Source organism: Tachysurus fulvidraco, chromosome 2, assembly GCF_022655615.1.
Source record: "Tachysurus fulvidraco isolate hzauxx_2018 chromosome 2, HZAU_PFXX_2.0, whole genome shotgun sequence".
Lineage (NCBI taxonomy): Eukaryota > Metazoa > Chordata > Actinopteri > Siluriformes > Bagridae > Tachysurus > Tachysurus fulvidraco.
In genome coordinates, this window is record NC_062519.1 from 26090826 (window position 1) to 26115146 (window position 24321).

At 40.9% G+C, this 24321-nt stretch overlaps 1 protein-coding gene across 7 annotated transcripts in view; it reads right to left on the minus strand.

Moving 5' to 3' along the window:
- nfia (nuclear factor I/A) overlaps window positions 1–24321 on the minus strand; it is a 140958-nt gene that overhangs the window by 22265 nt on the left and 94372 nt on the right. For 4 of the 7 annotated variants that reach the window (XM_027170050.2, XM_047807358.1, XM_027170052.2 and 1 more), the window contains exons 4-7: window positions 23595–23669; window positions 14537–14654; window positions 12085–12212; window positions 4947–5078 (exon numbers count right to left, since the gene is read on the minus strand). In XM_027170050.2, coding sequence (XP_027025851.1) covers window positions 4947–5078; window positions 12085–12212; window positions 14537–14654; window positions 23595–23669 — 453 coding nt within the window. Of the gene's footprint in view, window positions 1–4946; window positions 5079–9908; window positions 9960–12084; window positions 12213–14536; window positions 14655–23594; window positions 23670–24321 lie in introns of all 7 variants that reach the window. The other 3 variants (XM_027170053.2, XM_027170055.2, XM_027170054.2) reach the window with 2 other exon arrangements.

The following is a 24321-nucleotide window of genomic DNA, read 5'->3' on the forward strand; positions in this document are numbered from 1 at the left end:
TTTTGTGACTCTGTGTTTTTCTCATCCGGGAAAAGGAATGCAAACTTATTTGAGTGAGGAGGGAAAGGAGAGACAGGAAGAACCACAAACACACAAACACATCCTATTCTTTATTGAATTAGTTCTGCGTGCTGAGGCAACACTGCAGTGCCTGCTGCAGGAAACACACACCGAATGACCTGCAAGATACACCCTTCCTAATGGCTGAGTCAGATTCTGCCTGCACACACACACACACGCACACACACACACAACCACACACACACACACACACACAACCACACACACACACACACACACACACACACACACACACACACACACACACACACACACACACACACACACAAAAGCAACATAAACACAAACCACACATAATCCTTATATGAAATTTCTTCCTCTGTTATTAAATGTTTCTTAATTCACAACATGCTGTATAGAGACAGGACAGAGGTACAACAAAGCCAGGCCAAAATGACAAGAAGCTGCATTATGCAGCCTTTTTCACCAGCACAATCCATAATCCAACTGTTAACTTAATGAAACCGTCGAGCAGCATATGGTTCCCCTTCCATTATTCTAAGAAGTGGGTCCAATTGGCAGCGCTGCATTTATCTGGAGGCAACATGTCGAGACTGGATCGGTTTATAGTCATTTCTCTCGGCCAAACAAAACAATCCGTCAAAACGTTCACCTTTCTGAGGTTACGGGCTGCCTTACCTGCTCTGTAATTTCAATCATCACTGGATAGAGCCTGACAGATTCTTGAGCGTTTTGTAAATCTCTGAAATTCTCACTACAGCCTCTGAGGTCGCGTTACTGGCCGCTCACCAGCTAACGCCAAGGGGAGCCAAACGATCCAAAAGACCTCCTGTGTCAATTATGCAAATGGTCTTAGTCAATTAGCGTGCCAAAGAAAAAAATACATTTTTTCCATCCGCCGATGGATTCTAAGTGTTCTGGAACGATTACCAATTACTCAAATGGCTTGCTCACATGTCATAGCCTTGTTCAGTTAATGATGGATATTTGAACAAATTCACAAGTAAACATATTCTGACCATGTTTCTTCTTGGCTGGGGTGGCCAGGCTGAATAATTCCACATAGGCTTTTCAAGCTTTTCTCGATAGTCCTGGTGACGCCCCAGAGCAGATAGAGCTTCCCACTGTGACCAGAAAGGGAAAACCCCGTTCTCATGTTGAAAGAAGGCTGTGAGAATGCAGACGTTTTGCAGGAGGGGTGGGATAAGGATAGTGGCAGAATAGCGCTATGAGAGGGCTAATAAAGCCTTAAAGACAAGGAAACACTAGGAGAGCAGGAGGATGCACTGGGAGAGGAGACTGAGTCTGAGACGAGGCTTTCGCTTCCCCGCCTTTTAGCTTTACTGGCCAGCAGGAGTTTCATCAGGAGTGTGGCGCCTCCATGTTGAGAGGCCTAATGAAGCCTGAAACAGGGATGGTCTGTCACACACAGAGAGAGAGTGAGAGAGTGAGAGAGAGAAAGAGAGAGAGAGAGAGAGAGAGAGAGAGAGAGAGAGAGAGAGAGAGAGAGAGAGAGAGAGAGGCTGAGACTCTCTGTAAAAGACATTAAAGGTTATAGATGATGAGTCTTCAGAAAACCATGTAGGTGACTTTAACTCTATTATTTAGAGGCCAAAGCAATAACATCATCCTGTACAGTAATCTTTTGAGTTATTCAACACATAACTCTGTATTTTTCTCTACTGCTTTATTGTAGTAATGAGATTCTCACGTTCTCGCTCTCGCTCCATGATCAGTCAAACCCTGGTGCTGAAGTAGTGGGTGGCCCCGATACTAATCTGAGGGGGGTCCATCTGACATATATCTGAGAGAGCAAATATGGAAATGATAATGACGCGCTGAAAAAGAAGGCCGACTCGGGCAGCTGCTCGAGAGCGGCTCCTCTGTTGCCATTGTGACGGCGCCTGCATGAGGGCTTCGCGCTGAATAAAGAAAGGCTCGGGATTAGTTCCACTTTGCAAATCGTGTTGGTTCACTGATCTCCCCCCCCACCTCTAGCCCTCTTTCTTCACAACTCTCCCTTTTTGGCTGGCAACTTATCTTGAAGAAGATATACACTTTGGTGGATTATTAAAATAATAACCGTGGTGATAAATAAAAAAGCGGACTATTATATTGTTGCTGCGTTAGCAACAGGTCCTTGCTGCTCTGGCTGTGGCGTTTGAATAACATCAGAGAGGAGGCGAGAGCGAGTCTTATGAAGTCACATGGATAACTGAAAGGGAGGACAGATTTAGATGGTTTTAAATATTCTATAATGGGTCGAAACATAAAACGCTGAGGTTATTTTGGCTGAGATTCGAAATGCCTTGCTAGTGAGCCTGACCACATAAACCTCACGAGGTTTTCCCTACATGCCTTTTCTCTGACTGGGACTGAGAAATTGCATCTAGCTTGCTTTAAATTAATTGCAGATTCATGAGCCCTTAAGGGAACCACTTTTAAGATGTGGACAAATTCTTACTAAATCATCCACACCATTTTTGTTTCTAAAATAGTATAAAGTATAGTAAGACAAACTAAAAAAAAAAGAGAGATAGAATGCTAGAATACAGTGATTCGGTGTTTGTGCAGCTGATGTACAAGACTCACAAAGGAAAGCTGACTGAGATTTCTGAGCATTTCTTAGTGGTGAATTTGTCAGGATAAATAACTAAACAAACAATATGTTTAGTACAACCTACAGTAGGTTTAAGATTTTGCAGAATTGTCTGCACTTAATACTCCCATTATAACGAATCTCCTTATCCTTACAGCAAAGGTCTGAACAATGATTATGAGAAATGACACAAGCCTCGTCTGAACATCGATCCACTGACAGATGTTCAAGAAGTTATTTATCACTTTATACCACGGATTCTGATTGTCAGATGGTGTTGATTAATTTTCTCTAACGGCAGTTTGAACAGGTTTTTATCATTGCACTCATTCTAATGTGCCATCGATCCTGTAATAACGTACATACTGATTTGTTTTGAGGACACTCCACATGACCGTATTAAGAAACGTCTTGTAATTGTGCGGAGATGTTAGTTAGCACTTTTGGAAGGAATCCAGTGATTTTGGAGGATTTTGCACTTTGCGGTTTCTCAGTATCGTGACAAGCTGCATTTGCTTTTGTCTTATTAACTCCAAGAGAAAGAAATAAAAGAGAGGCTGGTAAAGGAATGGCTTTTTATAGCTGCTATAATCGACGTAATAAAAAGGAACTTGTTTTGCTGCCATTCCAGAACATTAAATGGAATAAATAAACAAACGCTCTGAATGAAATAAACAAAGGGAGTGTTGTCATGGTGCTGTGGAATAAATGGAATAAAACACCGGATGTTGGATTATTAGAAAATAGTCCACTCTTCTTCACACCATCATAACAGCCCATCATTAATTATTATCCAACAACAGCAAGCTCCTAAGTGTTTTACTCCAAACGTAACAATCATCTCCAAAACAATGGTAATCGACCCTTAAAGCTTTACCCTAAATATCCTCTCTGGCTGATTATCTGCCGCTATTGTTCACATCTCCTCAACACTACAGTTATGAGATTAAAATACTTGTGGGGGGAAAAAGAATAACAAGCAAGGAGTGGTCCTTGTAGCTTTTCTTTTCAGTGTATTGATGGATCACTGATACACAGTGCATGTGGGTTACAACAATGTGAATCACTCAACACCTAAAGCCTGGACTTTTCAAAACTGCCCTATAAACTGCACACATATTGCATTTATATCAACATATCAGAAGTTCTATTCATACGCTATATTTTTCTTTCTTTTTTTTCCCTGTCTAGCTAGTCTCATTTTATTGCATCGCAAATTCCATTTTATTTCCTTCTTTTTTTTTGTTTCATTTTAATAGTAATTGCATTTTTGTCTATTTTTATATTTGGTTGTTTAAATAACAAAATGCAGTCACATAAAGCATTTCACTGCATGGTGTACCGTGCATAATAAAATTTGAAATGCCACAGTTTATTTTCATATATTCCTCGAAGCATCCTGTGTGTGATGTTAAATGTGAAGCGTCTTAAAAAGTTTTTCCATAGTCAATTTTTGGAATTGCTTTTTTTCTGTGGCTGAATTTCAAATTGCTAGCATGGAGTGCGAACTGTTGTTTCTACAAAATGACTACATTATACCATATGTACTGAGCATATATTTTGTAATACAGTGGTTAATGTGTGATTTCTGTTCCAGTGACAGAACATATTTGGTCCACAATGACATTATTTAATTTTAAGTCGAATAGTTTTTGTGTTTTAAGGTATGGATTAAACCCGTTCAATTCACACGACCAGATAAACAGGACTGCAACTATATAACTGAGTACTTGGCTATATGTCACAGGTCTCAGTCGTCCCCACAGACTTTAAAAAGCACTCCTGTAGTGGACAGGAATCCTTTAGAGTTCAGCCTTACTGTTGGAGAGGACTACATTATACATTATAAAAAAATACTGGAGTAATAACGGAGTAAGAAAGTTTAAATGTAAACGTGTATGATATAAAATTGCTCCCTATGTGGATGCATAGTGTAGCACCACTCCTAATGTTCACTCTATCTGAAGTAGTGTAAAATATAGACTTAATGACTAAATCATTAAGAAGTGTAAATTTCAAGGTTTGGTTCCTGATGTTTAGATCTACACCTGTGCTACAAGAGTGATTAGACTTGTAAGCAAAGTGTCTCTACTTGCTCCAGCCGTGATTTTTCACAGAGACGAGGGTTTCCCACTTGACTACCCTGCACCGGGAAGGTTCACCCTGGGAAAAGGAGGTATGGAGGAGCAGAGGAAGGAGCAGAAAGGGGAGTTGCTGGGTGTGCTTAGGGGCTCTGCAGGGGTCTCAAGGTGGTGCTGGTAGGGTTTGGAGGAGAAGAGGGGGGGTTGGGGATTTTGGACCTCACCTCTGGGTCCTGTAATGACTGCTCGATGATGGTGTGTGAATGCCGTTCGGGGGGAGGAGGAGCTCTGCGAAGGCACGAGGCTGCTGAAACCAGACTTCTCTGACTTCTTTAATGTGGTGGGCGATGGCATTCCTGGCAAGAATGATTGACAAGTGCAGTTTTAATAAGGCAGTGGAATGAAGACAAAGGCTGGCGCACAGCTGAGAGGACGGCACAGAGGGCTGCAGTGTTCATGTGTGTGTAGCGGGGAGGTAGCAGGAGGATAAGAAAGTGGCAAAGGAGGCAGAACCTACAGCACATGAGTGACATAACCATTTAGGAGGAACTTTCCTACCAGAGCATGATCATTTAAATTCAACGTTCTTTTTTTGGCTTATTTTAACAATGGGGTGTTTTTAATCTATAGCTATAATGTAGTAGTATATTATATTTGTGCTATAGCAATATAAAGGGTTTGCTTAATAGTTTTATTCAGACTCTCTAACATTATGTAATGCATGTACAGTAACATTCATATCACAGTACAATAAAAAACTGATTCAGTTAAACGAATAACAAATTGATTCACTTAGACACTGATTCATTTCTGATCTGATCTGATTGTTCAGCACTGATATGACCAGAGTCATGCTTTTCTAAGATGATTCAGTTCAGCTGAATTGAAATTTTCCACCAGGTTTTTCCAAATGTTTGACCTGATGGTGTGTGGTGGGGTCTCACCGTCCCTCTCAGACACACAGATACATGCAAATATGGTTACAACGATCGTGTACATCCATTTTCTACGCCAGTATAAATTCAAGTTTTTCTTCCCAACCTAAATACAGTCATTTTTTATACTGTAAATCTATTTTTAATTATTATATATATTATACATTTCTTTCTCCACATGTTATTAATAGGTTTTTACTATTATTATTATTATTATTATTATTAATATTATTATTATTATTAGGTAACTAAAAGAGAAAATGGATTTCATTAATATATTGTAAAATGGCTATGTGTTATAAGGGCAAACAGCAGGAATGTGTCTTAACAGTGATGTGAAGAGAAAGTTTGAGCCAAACAGAAGTTCAGCCAAAAAAAATTTAAATCACACATTTTACCCACAAATGTAGCTAATAAGCCAATAGTCTAAAGTTTGTTTAGTCACAAGGTTATTCATAGCATGCAATAAAACCTTATTTCCACCTGCCTGGATCAACATCATCAAAGTTTAGCATCTAATCATGTGCTCCAAAGTTACTCTAATTATATCCACATGTTTAATACAGATTTATTTACTGATTACTGAGCCAAAAGGTATTTTTTTAGGAGAGTAAGAGGACTGTAATTTAGACAATGATAACTATGTGCTTCTTGTAACTGTTAGCAACATCAGTCTCAGATTATTGTACCTTTAGTGGAACCCTTTGAATTTATTTCTGATAAGAGGCAAATTGCATGCATCTTCTTTCTGCTCAAGTGTTCCTTTAAGAAGACAGAGAGAGCAGCGAAGTGCACGGTATTATCTTCGTATTCACACTGCCTCTGGAAACTCTGGCTTAGCAGGAGTTAAATAAGAGCAACGGTTCAGAGCCACATACATGATGTTGCTTTATTATCCCCCTATTATTGCTTTATTATCCCCTCATTCAGAGATTCCAAACAGTCGCCAATGAGGATGAACCTACTGTGAGCTTATTAAATGGTGTAATACCATGAGAGCGCATGGACATACAGGCTCACGTTTCTTAACTGCTGGTTAAACGTTCAGGGTGCATAAAAACTTTTAAAGAAAAGCAGTGCACTTCAGAAAAAGAAAAGACAAGGAGAAACAAGAAGATTTGAATCTAGGAAGAAAGAATCCAGAAAAGCTAAATGTTTTCACCCAACCGCTGTTTGTCGATCAGTGATACCACCCATAATGAGTAACATGCTCTAGTCCCAAGTGGAGCAGTGTAATATTCTGTGTGAGTAAAAGTATGGTGAACTGCTATCATTATTTTATATTATAGAAAAATGTGCATTAAAATGGTGGGTTCTGATGATATTTTATTCTCACTATTTAACACAGACACATCATTTATTCATTCACTTGATCCGAGTCAGGCTCATGGTGGATCTGGAGGAACTCTTGGTGTGAGGTGGTAATACACTCTGGATAGGATGCCAGTCCGCTGCAGGACACACATTCACATCTAGGGGCAATTTAACATAGCCAAACCACCTACTGGCATGTTTTTAAGAGGTGGGAGGAAACCAGAGAAAACCCACACGGCACATACGCAGCAACCCCAGACACACTGTAACCCAAGCTCAGGACTGAACTGAGAATCCTGGAGCTAGAAAGCAGCAGCGCTACCCACTGTGTCACCACAACACCCACAGACACGTAATTACAGAGGAAAAGGTAAAATTTATGCACCTAATCATCAGGCTATTTTACTCACCCCATCATGCCCTCTTCCGTCACACTCACACACACATGCACAGAACCTAACAACCCAGCAGTACAGCCCCATATGCTACATTCCCCTCGAAGCCACAGTCCCAACCACACCTGCTAACACGGTGAGACAGAAAGGATGCAGAGACATAGTGAAAGAGATGAACTGATGTATGAACGTAGGAACAGAAAGAAAGGAATTTGGACCAAGCAGGGATCAGCACATTTTTAAACACACACACACACACACACACACACACACACACACACACACACACACACACACACACACACACACACACACAATCCAGTGATCCCACGCTGTGCAAGATCAAAGAAGTGTGCTGAGATAAAGCTGTGCTCTGTGGTGACCTTCAGCTAAACCGCACCATCTATTCCTTTCATTTAAAAACACAACATGATTAATGGCAACATCTAACTGCTACATACACTTAAACACAGGAGTACGAGTGCATTTTGAACTGCTGTCATACATCAATAAAGATTTACGACGCTAACGACAGGTATGATGAGGGTGCGGCTACTTTTCTTCAACGGGGATTGAGATGAAATTTAAAGCAACAAAATGTCTTTTTTTTTTTCAGTTAATTTTTCCTGGTTTCCAGGAATATGAAATGAATAGGTAACTTCAATCAAGTAACCAAATTGTCATATCACTAAACTTAACGGTCTTTTGATGTCTCATGATATCATAAAAAGCAGGGGCACATTTTAAATATCTGATTTGATATGTGAATGAGTAGAAAATATTTAACAAGGAGAGACTAGAAAAAATAGCCTTTTTTATTATTATCAATTTGTTTTTTAGAAGTACTGACAATACCCGTGACTAGACACCTCATCGTTCCATCATCTACAACATGGAGCGTGTTAAATCTGCAAGCATATTGTTTGGTTACGGCATTTGAGTCACACTACGATAACACAGCAACAAAAACCCTCAACCACATACAAAAACACTCCACCAAACAAACATGCTCATTTTTACAGGACGGCTAGCAAACAAAGCTAAAGAAACACACGTCACAGAAAAAACACCAACCAGGCGGCAAAAACTGCCACCTCACTGTTTTCTTTCTCCACAAGGTGAAGTATATAAGTCTGATAGACAGACAGACTGAGGGAGACTAATACAAAGTAAAAAAAAAAAACGAGGAGTATGTAAAGAGCGAGTCAAGAGTAACACTAACCGGAGAAAGATAACAGAACAAACACTGTGGGTTAGTGAGCAGGTTTTTTGTGTTTGTTACTGTGTGTTACTGTGTGGATGCTTTGAAGGAGGCCTGAAGTCAGTAAGTCTGTGAGTAATGAACACTGGTAAAGGTTCTGTCAGATAGAATCAAAGCTTGGCCTCACTCAGCATTTTTTGTTCCGAGACGTTATTACGTGCCCAGCACTGCTTCCCGCCTGTTTCTCTCTCTCTCTCTCTCTCTCTCTCTCTCTCTCTCTCTCTCTCTCTCTCTCTCTCTGACAAATTGACAGGGTGTATATGAACAAAGGAGTGATTGTAGATGCAGTGTGTCCAGCGCTTCCATCCCTCAGCACATCAGTCAGCGGCAAACAGACAAGCAACACTGAGTGACTTCACCCTCATCGGCATGCAACAGCACCATGGTCTTGTCACTGAGTCCCCACCGACATGTCCCTTAAACTACGCAACACCTAGTTAAGTATTTTCTAATATAGTCTATACAGTATATATATATAGCTACTACAGTTGTCCAACAAACCTTGGACAACAAACAGACATATCTGGGATCAAAAGAAAACCTTACCAAGCCTCTAAATACCAGGCATAGCGCTGATCACATGAGATCAGTGAGAGAGTGAGTAAGAGAGGTGTATCATGGGGTTTATGGGGTCTTTAGTAGGTCAACATGGCTGCCATCACTACAGTCAGTTCATCACAGAACACCGACAATCCTAGCAATGACAGCTATGTGCCCACAGAGCTCAAAGATTCTATTAGGTCGGGCTAATTTTAACACTTGACCTCTAACAGACAGCGAATACAACATCATAAACATCATATGTACAAACAAACAGAACCAACACACACACACACACAAACCAGAATCAAACACACAGCTGACAACCCCATTATGCCATTAAAAACAGTCTTCCCAGTTCTCCATTCCCGCTCCCTTCATGCTCGTGTTAAACAGGGCACTTTTCCAAAGCAAATCTCACAACACATACGGACACGTCATATTCAATGCACAATTTCAAATGCACTGACAGGGTGGAAATGACATCATGCACAAATACAGGTCGCAAGGGTCGTATCAGGCTGGAGGAATGTGGGAGGGAGATGGGGAGAAATCATCTGGACAGAATAAAAACCCAAACACCAACAACAAACTGTACACCACAACAGCACTGGGTCCTGTGGGACAGGAAATGAGGAGTGGGTTGGGGTGAAGGGGGAGGGGGGAATGGTGGAGGGGAGAGGTGGGGGGGTGGTGGCGTTTGGGATGGGGAGGGTTGTGAGAACAATGATGGAGCATTACCTTGTCTTGAGATGAACGAACTAGCTAGCGAGCCGCGCAGTTTATATCCAGCTTTGAAGGACAAGGAAGGAAATAAACAAAGGGGGAGAAAAGAACAAAAAAGAGGCAGGGTGAATCGAAGAGCAGAGTGAGTGAGAGCTCAGCAGTTCAGCTATTTATGTCAGACATACCCAAGTTGTCCTCCAGACTGGACAAAGCCTGGAGAACTGTTGCTCAGGTCACATACATACATACACACACCTTCACACCTAGTGTTCTTTCCATCTCTAAATGCTGATCTCTCTACAGATTTAACAAAAGGCAGATCTACACAGGCAGGTGAACATTTCTGAACAATTAACATATTAGTATTTTGTGTAAAATTGAATCGTTTCAGACTCTAAATTTTTGAAATCAAAAGGTAAAAGTCTTTATCAGCATAAACAAACTAATTTACCACCTAAATGCACCTGCCTTTAATAAAGCACTCGTTAAGAGTCCCATGAAGATCTCAAACTGTCTGTGCAATCCAGCAATACAAAGATGTAGCTCTTTGCTTGACACCTGATTTTTTTTCCTTATTTATTTACCATTTAATCTGTAACAAAAAAAAACTGCCAGTGTAAAGGTTAAGAGTTTCAGACAGTTTGAGTGCTGATTAAACAGGGTTACATAGTTGTTTACTAGATTTCGAATCGCTTCAAATGTAAAAGTGGGCCATCTCACATAAAGGAGCTATAAACGGAAGGTAAATCCGATTAGCCAGCATTCTGAAAATGATAAATTTTCATCAAAGGAGAGACAGAAAGAGGAAAGAGAGATCAGAGAGAGCGGTGTAGAGGTCAGCCCTGCCGGTTGAGTGACTGGAGAATTTAAGGTCTCTGTCAGAGCCGAAGGTTGGGTTTTATTGGGCATGGCCTTGTCCGTTACAGCCTCTGTGTGAGATGGGAAGTCCTGCACATGATGCAGAGATATGCTTATACACAGCGGTTTAAATCAGAGAGACAGAGAGACAGAGACAGACAGAGTGAGCTTGACAGAGGACAGCAGAGTCAGGACAGATTTACAGTCCTTCACCTAGCACCACTGCAGTTGGTACAAACAACACACACACAAACACACACACACGCACACACAGAAACACACACGTTTACACACAGCATCTGGACAATCTTCACTGTTAAATGCAGTATATCAATGAAAACTCTTTGCTATTTTATCTGTGTGAAATTAAATGCAAATACTCTGTAAAGTTTTACAATTAAAATTTTTCAATTCACACTTTTTCTACTAACAAGATGCCAAATATTCCAAATGCTGAACATTTCCACACGTTCCTACTGCTCGAGAAGCATTTCTCAGTGGGGGAAACGTGGTTTAATTCCAGGACTAAAGCACTTATGGTTTGTAATACATAAACCAATGGGTAGAAAATGATTGTCTAAGGAGCAAACAAACAGTTTATTGGTTTACTGAAACAACCTAGATATGAGCTACGCTGTTCCTACATTCAGAGTGAATTGATAACAGCAGTAAAAACATATACTGTACTGTATGTCGTCTTGTTCTGAACTGACAGAGTCTATGATGATGCCTCATGATGCTAAGGGATTTGCCCCTGGATCATAAAATATGTTAAACAGGAAATAAAGGTTACTAAACAAAAGCTGGCTGTTTGTTTTTAAATTAGCACTTTGATGAGGATGGGAATAAGTGACACTCCAAAGTAAAAGAGAGAAGAATAGAAAGAACAAGAATGTAAAAATGAAACATATAGAGAAAGGGAACATCAGAGACAGTATAATATTGAACAGTGGCTGCTACCCATAAGCAAGACCACACACCCCAAAACAAATACACACACATAGACACAAACGTATACAGCATACAGTATATGAATGTATGAATATTTATATATGGATATGTTCTCTCATTATTTAGCATTTAATCCCTTGCCTTGTGTGGGTGGGTGTGGATACATTTGAACATGAGTGATTGTGAGCATATGTGTGTACATCTTGGTGGACTATGGTGTGTATAAGAAGGGCAGAGCAACATTTAGAGCTTGGTTGGCTTTGTGTGTGTGCATAAATGTGTGAGTGTGTGTGTGTGTGTGTGTGTGTGTGTGTGTGTGTGTGTGTGTGTGTGTGTGTGTGTGTGTGTGTGTGTGTGTGTGTGTGTGTGTGAAGAGGGTTACCTGGCTCTACTTCATGCCAACTGCTGGCTTGGCTTCCGCTGCCTGGGGATCGCCCCTGACCAGGGTAGTAGGGCTCCTCGCCTGGACTGTCCACCTCCTCCTCCATGCACTTAATCCGCTTTGCAGAACTGCACAGAAACACACACACACACACACACATACACATAACGAGATGGAAGAACAGACTGATGAGACTTCAGCTATTTCAGATACACTCTAATTATGCTAATGTCATCTGTATGGTAAGTTTGTATGGTAGCTGGCTAACATCCACCAACAGCATCAGCAGATACAGGTCAGAACTAATCCTCCAAGCCAAATCAGGATTAATCAAGTCAAGGCCATCCATACTTTTATCAGGAATTTCATAACAACTCAGACAATTTCCTCACCCCAATATATAAGGTGCTTTTTTGTAAAAAAAAAAAGAAAAAAAAAAAAGATGATAAATAAATAAATAAATAAATAAATAAATAAATAAACGAATAAATAATTAATGCAATTTATTACTGTGTTTTGCATTATTTGTGATTCTACATAAATGTTGTATAAAATAGATCTGGTAATGTAATATATCTAAACCTTGTCTGCTTTCCAAGTTTTGAAGAAAAACAAGGATCTTTGCTAGATTTTTTTCACTCTAGTGCCTCTCATTCTTTGTGGATTATATGGAATATGTAACTTTGTCATGGTGTAACAATATGAATCGGAAAGAATCGTTCCAACCTTATAATGTCATGAGTATAATGCCATGAGTGTCATAACATCTTACAGCATGGGACCAGCAGTGAAAACATTTGAACTGTTGATGACATTGTTTTGCGCTGACATCAGGACAGAGGAAATCTGCATCTCTCAACCAGGATAATGTGTTTAAAAGCACAGCTGCAAATGATATGTCACTCTCATAAATGGCCTCTGTAACGCTGACATGACGTAAATCATGTAATTTGGTCACTTACTTTAACACACCTGACTAAACTGTTAAAAGACTTCTAATAACAATGACCCGACAAAATCTCCGGTGTAGTGCAGTAAATAAAGAGCAATCACATATGGAAGCAAACACACACAACACCTTTCTTGCATGCCTGTATGGTCCTCAGAGGTCAGAGGTGGGCGTGAGGTGTTGTACGTAATGCGGATGCTGTCGAGAGTCACTGATCTGCTGAAAGCTGGGCTCTGACATTTATTTGTTAATGTAGGGCCTACTGGTGTTTTTCACTCATAATCACTTAATTACTCTCTAGCATACAGCCACACACAGGCTTCTTGTTCCAGATGTTTTCTTTGGCAGGCCTGGATGAAGAGGCCACTGAAGCATGTGGGCAGATCACACACACACACACACACACACACACACACACACACACACACACACACACACACACACACACACACACACACACACACACAAACATAAACTATACATGTAGACACATCCACCCCCTCACACACCAACAGAAACCATGCTCACCTCAAGTGTAAGCACTATAACTCAATTCCTGAAACTTTTACAGCCAGCTGCGTGCGAGAAGCTAACATCTGAAACCTGTCGTCTTCATCTGGCTATATATTTGGATTAGAAAGAGAAATGTGCAAGAGGGTATTTTAAATGTGTTTGTGTACTTTGCCAGTGAAAAGTTAGTGAACTCCCTGGATTCCAGCATTTTTGTTAAAAGCAGTGACCACATTTGAAATATTCTAACTTTAATTGTAACTGAATCCTGATGTTCATGATTTTAGTTTGTGGCGTTTCAGAGAGAGCTAAAGCTGACAACTATAAAAGACTTTTAATAAAGACCTGATTAGATGCTGAGAGTGGCCATTTAGTACAGTGTGTCTTTTATTCATTTAGTACATTTAGACACACATTTAGTACAGTGTGTCTATGTGTGTAGCAGCATTTTAGGTGTTCTGTACAGTGTTCAGGTAGTTTAAGTGTCAAGAAATGCTGCTTAATCAGCATTCTCATTGGAACCTTGATTCGGTGCCTATACAGTTTCCAAACCAGTCCCCACACACACACACACACACACACACACACACACACACACACACACACACACACACACATGCCCTGCCAAAAGAAAGAACTGGGCATTCAGTGAAGCTTTCCACTGAGGCTTTTGTGTGTCTGTGTGTGTGTGTGTGTATGTGTGTGTGTGTGTGTGTGTGTGTGTGTGTGTGTGTGTGTGTGTGTGTGTGTTCGTGCATGCATTTGTGTGTGGGTGTGTGACCATGCAGGCGGTATTAGGTGGAGGCTCCAGGTGGACACACATATGCTGGCGGCTCATGAACCTCCAACTCCTGCAGACTCCCTTCAAACCTCGGCCAGCGCATCGATCTCTGCCTGCACTGATTAATTAAGACCCAGAGAGAGAGAGAGAGAGAGAGAGAGAGAGAGAGAGAGAGAGAGAGAAGGAGTAATGGCATAGAAAAAGAAAGGTACCTGCTAGAAGAGGTGCTCGGTAGGGGCCGTCTCATAGCCCCTGGACTCATACTGTAGTAAGAGGAGCTGTCTAAATCTGCCAGTGAGAAGTTGGGTCCTGTCCCGGCAGCAATCGGGGCTGTACACACACACACACACACACACACACACACACACACACACACACACACACACACACACACACAGAGAGAGAGAAAAAGGAAAGGTAAAAACACAAGAGGTAGGGGAAAAGCTTCCTCCCCAAACCAGGCATTAGATTTCCATTTAACCCTGTTCATCTCCATTACCAGGCCTGATATAAGCACTTTGCCTCACACGAGCCTTTACCTTGTTTTGCCAAACTGCATTAGGTTGTCTCAAAACCCCAGACCCCTCCTCCCCCAAGCTGACTAGCCGCAGAGCCTCCCGTCCCTGCTCATGTAGATCACTGGCAAGCACTCTGCTCTATCGAACGCCTTTGTCATCCACTCCATAAAGCTCTGATGCCTCTTTATATTCATCGTGACTGAGACCACTATTTTTGATGAGGACAGCGTAAACGTGTAAGGAAGCAGGCCTGGCCCTGCATACATAATACCCAACAGCCCGGGCCAAGGATGGAAGGAGGGGGCAGACGACAGCACGGAAGAGCCTGATAGACACGGTAATGGGCCTTCTAATTAACATTGGAAGAGGACATGGTTAAGGGAGAAACTTGGACACAGAAAGAGAGAGAGAGAGAGAGAGAGAGAGAGAGAGAGAGAGAGAGAGAGAGAGAGAGAGAGATGAAAGGAGAGTGAGACAAAGAGGGAGAGTTTTGGCTCTCAGGCCAAATAGAGGTGCAAAAGATGACCACATGTAGTAATGCCAGGGAAGGAGCCAATGCTCAATAATTTAGGATCACAGAGTCATGTCTTCAATTTTTTGTGAAGGGGATTTTTTGTTTTTTATTCAGTCCTTTCTAGTAGAAGTGACAGAGCCAGTTATTTTACGAGGCACCATAAAGCCAACTGCATTTGCATGGCTAATAGTGGGACATGAAGTAATTTGTGTGAGAGCTAACCTGGGCACTGAGCTGCAGTAACTCAGCTGACCTGCACACACACACACACACACACACACACACACACACACACACACACACACACACACACACACACACACACACACACAGACAGGGAGAGCGACCAGTCCATGGTGCTGCAGTTTGGGGAGAAAAATGAACACGCTGCACTCTGTCTGACTGGAATGGAAATCAATCATAAAGGTAATCCACGGTCTCTACCTCTTAAGGGCTTTAGCAAGTGCTTTTGCTCGCAGGATTCCAAATGAAGCCTGTGGCTATCAGGCCAGCATTGATCTCCCTCTCTCCCTCCTCTTCTGTCCCTCTCTCTCTCTCTCTCTCTCTCTCTCTCTCTCTCTCTCTCTCTCTCTCTCTCTCTCCATCTATGATCTCCCCTGTGCTACTTTCAGAGCTTCCAGTGCAGAAAGTACATTAGCTGAATGTTTCAATCTATTTTGCTTACTTAGAGAAGATGGTTAGGTTAAAGGGATAAAGGTAAGGCTGCTGGGACACAGGAAAAAAAAAGAAGAAAAAAGAAAAATATACCTCTCACAATAAATGTTTCCTTTCATAAACCAGGATCTCTCATTCATACAATCCTAAAATCCCTACATCCTAAAATTGCAAATAAAAGCATGTCTACTAACTAGATGTTCTTTGAAAGTAAATTGTACAACATAACAATGGTCTAAAATAATCCAAAATTTGTCATGTTTGTATTTGGAAAGATTTGTAAGGATTTGGGTTGGATGGTTTTTTTTTATTTGATCAGTTTGGAATCACTGGATCATTTTGTTCAGAGGATCATTCTGTTCTGGCTTGGGTACAAACTTCTGCTTGGGGCCTGCTTTTAAAATGAAACACAGCCTTAAGGAAATAATGTTTCTACAACAGCAAGTCAAACATAGGTTATAATAACATAACACAGCTGTCAATCAAACCCTTACATCTAACTGTAGGAGACAAAATCCTACAAACTGACTACAAACCTGTGTGAAAGTAATCCGAGACTTGTCTAGGTGTGTTCTGATATCTTTGTGGGGACCAAATGTCCACTTAAGCATGGGAACATATGACAGTTTTGACAGTTTTTTTTTTTTAACTTAAAGTAATATGGTGAAAGTAGAAGAAGAAGGAGAAGAAGGTTCCCAGAAGGTTTCTTTTTAGTTACTGAAGTTATATAATTAGGGTTAGATTTAGGTGTGTGTGTGTGTGTGTGTGTGTGTGTGTGTGTGTGTGTGTGTGTGTGTGTGTGTGTGTGTGTGTGTGTGTGTGTGTGTGTGTGTGTACAAGAAATAGAAGAAACAGCCTGGTATATAAAGTCAGATTAAATAAGATTTATGCCAGTTTAAGAAGCTGATGCTTCTTTCCCACACACACTCCACCCACCAATGGCAGTTTAATGCTTCCACCAATGCTGGAGGGTCTTTTTAATTAAAAAAAAGTCTCTGTGAGATACGTTTTTATCCTAAAGCTAGAGCAAGCACTCCCTAAGCATTTTTAGCCAAACATGCTAAACAGGACAGTTATCACAAACAATCTCTATAGAAAAGTACAATTTAATTTTTTTTCCATTTTTGATATCCTGATGTCAAAACGTATGTGACGTCCTGACCATCACACCCGTACGTGCTCATTCCAAATTTATCCCTTTGCTGTTATAACAGCCATCACTCTTCTGAGGAGGTTTTCCACTAGACTGTAGGTAAAGTGTCACTGTGGGGATTTGCTCTTTCAGCCACAAGACCATCAACAAGTAAAGTTGGCACTGATATCAAGTAAGAAGATCTGGTGCACAGTCAGCGTTCCAGTTCATCCCAAAGATGTTCAGTGGTGTGAGGTCAGGACTCAAGCCACTTGAGATCTTTCACTCTAACGTTGGCAAAGCATGTTTTCTTGCAGCTCATTTTGTGCACAGGGGTACGGCCATACTGGAACAGGCTTGGCCCATTAGTTCCATTAAAAGGAAAAACATAATGCTTGGCACTGGTGTCCAATCTTTTCCAGCAAGGGTTGGTGTGGGTGCAGGGTTTCATTCCAACCAACCACGGCAGACGGCATACCTGTCTACTGAAAGCTAGGATCAACAGATTAAATAGTTGGAATCAATTGTGGCTTGTGCTTGATTGGAAAGAAATTCTACACCCACACCGGACCTTCTCGTGTAAGACTGGACACCCATGTGCTAAAACACACAAAGACGTCCTGTGAATTCGACTTTGTAGCAAAAGTTTGAGGAAGACCCTCATATGGTTATGATGGCCAGGTGTCCACATACAGTGTACAAGGTCTATGTCAGATAAATATCACACACGGTCCCAGAATAAATTACACTAGCCAAACCACTGAATCAACTTCATATTGATCCCGAGATTCAGGTCAATATTGATACTCAGAATCAGATCGGCATCTCAACCCTCTGAAACATTATCTTGATGTTTTGAAGCTTAGCTGCATCGGGTGTCCTAGATTTGGGTCGGAGCTCTGCAGGAAGGCAGAGGAGGAGGAGGATGATTGGTTAACACTGTATTAGGATATGAAGGGCAGAAAACACTCATAGATCATCACCTCTATTCTAAGAAGTTTCATAAATATAGCTCTCAGTGTGCAACTGCTTACTTGTCACATCCACAGCTCTTTAACTCATCATTATCCACAATTAATCTTGTCAGTTGTAGCAGATTGTCACTACAGCATTATCACTTTTAGAGGTTTGAGTGTATGTTTACGTGCAGATGGTTGGCTCGGAGTTGACTGAGTTGTGGCCGCTTTCCCAGTGGCTCCGTTAGCGCAGGCGGCCGCAGGGCCAAGACTAAAAAGGAGCCGGGATGATGGCTGCCCCTTGTCTTTTCCATTATTTATCCTCTTTTCCTGTGCTGTCATATGGCTATGCGCATTGGTAACCAGGGATATCCCAGGAGTTTCTGCTCCGGAACTACGCAGTCAACAATCCTGCCAACTTTTCAGCACATTCCTCTGTGCCAGCTTCAACCACAATGGAATCATAAACCCTGCATTTCTGGTTTGCAAGGCTCGGCAAACCCGTCTTATCGTATCATGGTTCTCAGAGTGAGGTCCAGGGAAACCTAGGGGTCAGTGACAGGAGAGTGTGATTGTCTAATTTTGTTATACCGTTTTCAAAGTTACTATGACTATAAATAGCGTCCAATGGAATTAACAGACGTCTCCTGCCCCAAGGAATAGAGTGGATACCATGGTTATGTTAACAGTTAAAGGAATCCATGAGTGATAAAGGTTAAGGATTCCTGCTACAGTCTACCTGGGCTTGTCTGTATACTAGATTGCATGAGATCTAGATCTGTGGAAAGAGATTGGTAAAATTATGTGTAAAACCAGAGTAAAACTGAAGAGAGGAAGCTGTATGGGCTGGAATGTGATTGCTACGTGTTCTCATTAAATAGTGTGTCAAGAAATTCAACAGCCACTTTGATTTTAGGAGAGAGAGAGAGAGAGAGAGAGAGAGAGAGAGAGAGAGAGAGAGAGAGAGAGAGAGAATGAAAGTGGTGGAAGGGGGAGGAGAAGGAAAAGTGAAGGAAACCGAGGGGAGGAGGAAGCATTCAGAAAGGGCGGGTCCAATCTCTAAAATTACCCCTGCCTGGTATTGACCGGCCAATTATGTGGAGTTCCATTTACAAAAACGTAGCTATAACTGCTAACTTTATGGAGACTTTCATTCCCCCCCCCCCATCCCCCACCTATACACAGCCTTCCTCCTCTTTTTTTTTGTGTGGCGCTTTAATAGGATATTGATCGACAGAAGCAGATTCGATTGGGCTGCCACTGAATTGTGTAATGGGTGCACAAAGCCAAGGTCAGGGCGTATAGACAGGGAAGAGCTAAGGCAGCCTGTCGTCCATTCAATATCACCACCTTTCATCTTCCGAATGGCTGCGATCTCCGTGCACAACCTCTTCCCTGTTCAGTTAAATAAAATCTCAAGAAACACAGGTGCAACTCGGACCTCGCTTCGGTACAACCTGGTGCAAGGTCTCTCGTGTGCCTTCTAACCTAGAAGTCTTACCTAACACACTCTGTTCAATCATATCATCATACCGCTGCTTGTACATTCACAAGCATACATAGTTCACTCTAATCTGCAGCTGCTCCTTAGGGACCAATCCTGTTAGAGAGAAGACTGATAACAGAACAGAAGGCTCAGTAGAGGCAGGAGGCCTGGTGGCAGGATTTGGTGCAAGTATGTTGGTTTTTTTGACAAGGGGTTATGCAACTTGTTTTCTGACACATCTCATTATAAAATCTTTAACCGCTTCATGATTTCTATTTACAATATAAATTTAATAGCATCTTATTTAAAGAGCAGGTTATGTATAGTGTAAGTAAACCTGTGCCTAGACAGGAGTCAAACATTGTTTCTCTGCATGATCCTACAAGGACCAGGCATACACAAGTATTGAGCTAACATTAGCCTAAAAGAGCCCTGTGTGGTACAGTACATTTAAATACATCCATATAAATAAATGTCAAATGTCACTGGACTACAAAGAGAAAAGGGTGGGCTGAAGGGATGAATAAAAAAAATCACTTTTGATTCGAACAGAACAGCAAGCATATGCCACCCAGCGTTGGTCTTTCTTCCCCACGTGTCACAGATGTTAGGATAAAAGCCAATGCCTCCGTGGAGCTGGATCAATTATGCATATTCCTTAATCTCATTACAATCATATGCCAGGACTTCGGATGCAGCGCAGCACTGACTGTGCTAATCGTACTAATATCTCTCTCTCAACCTCTTCACACACACACACAAACACACACACACACACACACACACACACACACACACACACACACACACACACACACACACACACACACACACACATGCACATATCCACCCCCCACCCCCATCTCCTCCCGTGTGTTGTCACAGTGCCATGCCGTGGTGGCACCCGGACGTTTTCCCTCTCTCCAGATGCTGTCTTTGTGCTGGCAGCATGCACAAGGCCATGGGTGGGAAGCACCATGCATGGGCTCAGTGCCCAGGTTCACGGCGCCCCTCTCTTTCCCCACCGCAGGGCCCACGATGAGATCACGGAGCACTGGGGATCAATGGCCCTTTGATCAGAAGGATCCTGTAAGTGCTGACAGGCGGTTTGGATCAGCTATTGTTAGCGCTAATCGACAGGTCTGTATGGATCGTGCTGCGCTCTGTCACCCTCCACTGTAGACGTCTGCAATTTTTAAAGGTCATGTTTCCCTATTCCTCCGACCCCCTTTTCTTCTTTGTTTCTCTTCTGGGGCTGGACTTTCCCTGCTGTAGTCCTGTCCGTGTTCGTCCTCAGGTCTGTAGTGGAAAGCTTGGATCCAAGAGTGTTTTTAAAAAAGGCAATGAGCAGAAAATTCTGGGACATAACAACTGCGATTCTACAGTAAAAAAAAAAGTGATGAAATGTATTTTTACAACTAGGAATCATCAACTCACTTAGATTTCAATTAATCCATTTAGTGTCAACGTCTTTCAAAACTAATGCCAATAGCACAAGCAAATGGCATCCTATTGATTTGGCAAACTTTAGGCAATAGGTGGAGCTCCCTCTCTCCTCATACAACAATACTGTAATTATGAGAAATTCCCATTATCATCTATACTATTTGTCTGCAAAACTTTTCGTTATGAAGAATCCCAGTAGGTTTTGTAAGATTATATAAAACTGATATAAAACGCCGGTGTCAGCAATGAATCAGAATCCAACAGCCGTGAGATAAGATTAGCAACCTCGGATCAATAAGATATCTGGTGTGTATGTAGTCCAGACTGTACTACTGTGAACATTTTACTGTATATTGAATGTGAAATCTATTATTGCCACAGAGACTGCTTGGATCCCAATTGTTGCTGCTGAATAGTAATAAATATAGTGCTGATAATAATAACAACCTTATTCATTTATATAGCATCATGGCTGAATAATTTAAAGTACTCTTTTATGCTGAAGAGTACAGAGCTGTGATGTAAGCTAACAATATGTTTTTCTTGCACAAAGCTATATTTTGCCACGGTTACATTTTCTAGCAGTGCAACAGTAGACTGCATGGTACAGTGGATCAAACTAGAAATGTAAAAGTGCATAAAAGTCAAGACTGAAATACTGAGAGATCTGCAAATACAGCCTATTGAGAGACAGAGAGATATAAGCTAATGACTGTTACACATTGATAGCATACTGTCCTGTTTCCCTAGGTACATTTATAATCTATAAAAAACAACACTGATTTACTAAAACTAAGAATAAACGTGTTCAAATTGTGCATAATATGTCTGACGTGACATTAGGTTTGTGCTGGTCTTGTGACCACAATATAAAATACAAACGTATGAATCATTCTCTTGAACTTTTCTGCCGATTTAACACGGATGGCTCTGATTTCACGTGTCACACCCACAGAGCTTATATTAAAAATAGTTTAAGTTCAAGTTCACACTTGAAAGGTCTCTTCAAGTATTAGCAAACAGCAGCTTAGAGAGTGAAAGTAAACTTAGACAGTGGATTTATATTTCACCAGGTTCTTACATGTCGCGCTGGACAATCCTGATTCTACACACTTGCGACATTACGGCTGGGATGTCAATCAAGAAGGCTTACTAGAAAATCTCAGATAAAATCGGAATGTATTATGTAACAATTTCAGTATGGAAAACTTTTAACTTTCTTTTAAATGAGCGTTACACTGGACTTTGTAACAGTCAGAGGTAATGCTGTAACACAGAGTTTGGAGACCCATTATAGAGACGTAACTTTTAAATTTTGAGCTAATTAACTTGTTTTAAAGATGATTCAACTAGCACACTCTTCCACATATTTGAACCCACAGACACTCATGATTGGCTTGTGTCACTGTGATTGACCTGGAACTGTCCACTCAGAGAGCACAGACACTTTTGTCATTACCAGGATTCAAACTTGTGATCTCCAGATGCTACGACAAACGCCTCTCGGATGAATTGTGCCACTTGAGACTCTGTACTGTTGATTTATAATTAAGAAATATTACTATGCTAATCGCTATGCTAAACACTACACTAATTCCTCTCCACTGCTTCTCTCCTTCTACCCATCCTGAGGCATCCGGAAATTGAACCAGCTCCGATTGTCTTCTGTGCCGTGAAGTTTTTGGACCTTCACTGAGATGAGGCCAACCATGTGAGGATCCTGAGATATCTAGAAATGTACCAGCTCCAGTTGGACTCTGCTTCATGAAATATTCGAACATACTAAGATGAGATGCCAACTCCATGTGGTACAACATTTATCAGACTTATATTTATAATCACACCCTCCAGTGTCACCCAAATGAGGATGAGGTTCCCCCTTGAGTCTGGTTCCTCTCAAGGTTTCTTCCTTTACTATCGAACAGAGTTTTTCCTTTCCAGTCACCTCAGTCACCTCAGGCTTGTTCATTGGGGATAAATACAAACACATTTAAATATATTTAATATTAGTCTTGAATTTTTTGTATTATATTAATCTTTATATTATCCATTTGTTCTATGTTTATGTTCTGTAAAGCTGCTTTGAGCCAATGTCAATTGTTAAAAGCGTTACACAAATAAATTTGAATTTGAATTGAATCACTATGGATATCACCCAGTCTTTGATTATTTTCCCATAATAGCATACCCTGCCTAGTTGAATTCCTAATATATTTTCCCAAGATCTGAAGTATTACTGTATGATTGTGTCCTGTTAGCATGTTCCTGCCTCTAGAAGAAATTAATAAACCATAGCCATGACCTTCATAAAGCCAGGCTTTAAAACTGAGGACTTTGTGTATTTACAACTGAATTTTTTTTTTTTTTACACTGCCACCTCAAATATAGTAGGAAGGACAGAGTATACATAAAACCTTCTCCTTTTTGCTTGTCTATCACATCTGAACTCGGTAAATTGTAATAAAGCCCTAGAAGGTAGAAATGTGGATTGAGTAAGTAAGTAATTAAAACGTCACAAGGTGAAGTGTAACAAAAGGTCTTACTCTGTGAGACTCGGACAAGTTCGGAGACGGTGAAGACGCCTGATGTAACGAAACTGTCCTGGAAGCCCAGATGTCCTAGGAAACAAAGAGAGAACATTAATATGACAGACATCTTGTTACAGTAAAGATCACAGTTGGGGAATACTTCTGTTACTCTCTCCTGCTGATGTTGATTATGATGTCGATTATTTTCCTGTAACAACACCCAATTGTTTTATTCCCTACTTCTACAACTTCAATAAAGATACTGCTTCAGAGAAATTGCTGAATTGCTTTGTGGCTTCTCAGAAAACAACAAGGTGCTTTCCTTTAGCTTTTTAACCTAAAGAAAGAGAGCCATTATTGTTTCTAGTTAATATAATGCATATGATACCAGGTACTAAGTTGTCTTGTAAACGTTCCACAACATTAAATGTCATGTACCTGTTAATGGATTAAAGTACAATGGACCACTCCTTAATGCTTAACTGATACATAGTTTACATGAAAATATGAAACTACAGATTGACACATTTTACATGCATTTATTATGAGTCAATTCTACATTAGAGAACACAGTTCAGTTAAGAAAATTCATTCAAAGGACTTCTTTGGACTAAAAGGCATCAAATACAGTACATAGATTTTATGGCCATCTGAATAGTATCGAAAGAGTGAAATTCATTTTGACAGCAAGGTATGACAACATGCCGTAATTTTTGTAGGCGCCCAGAGCATTCTGACATTT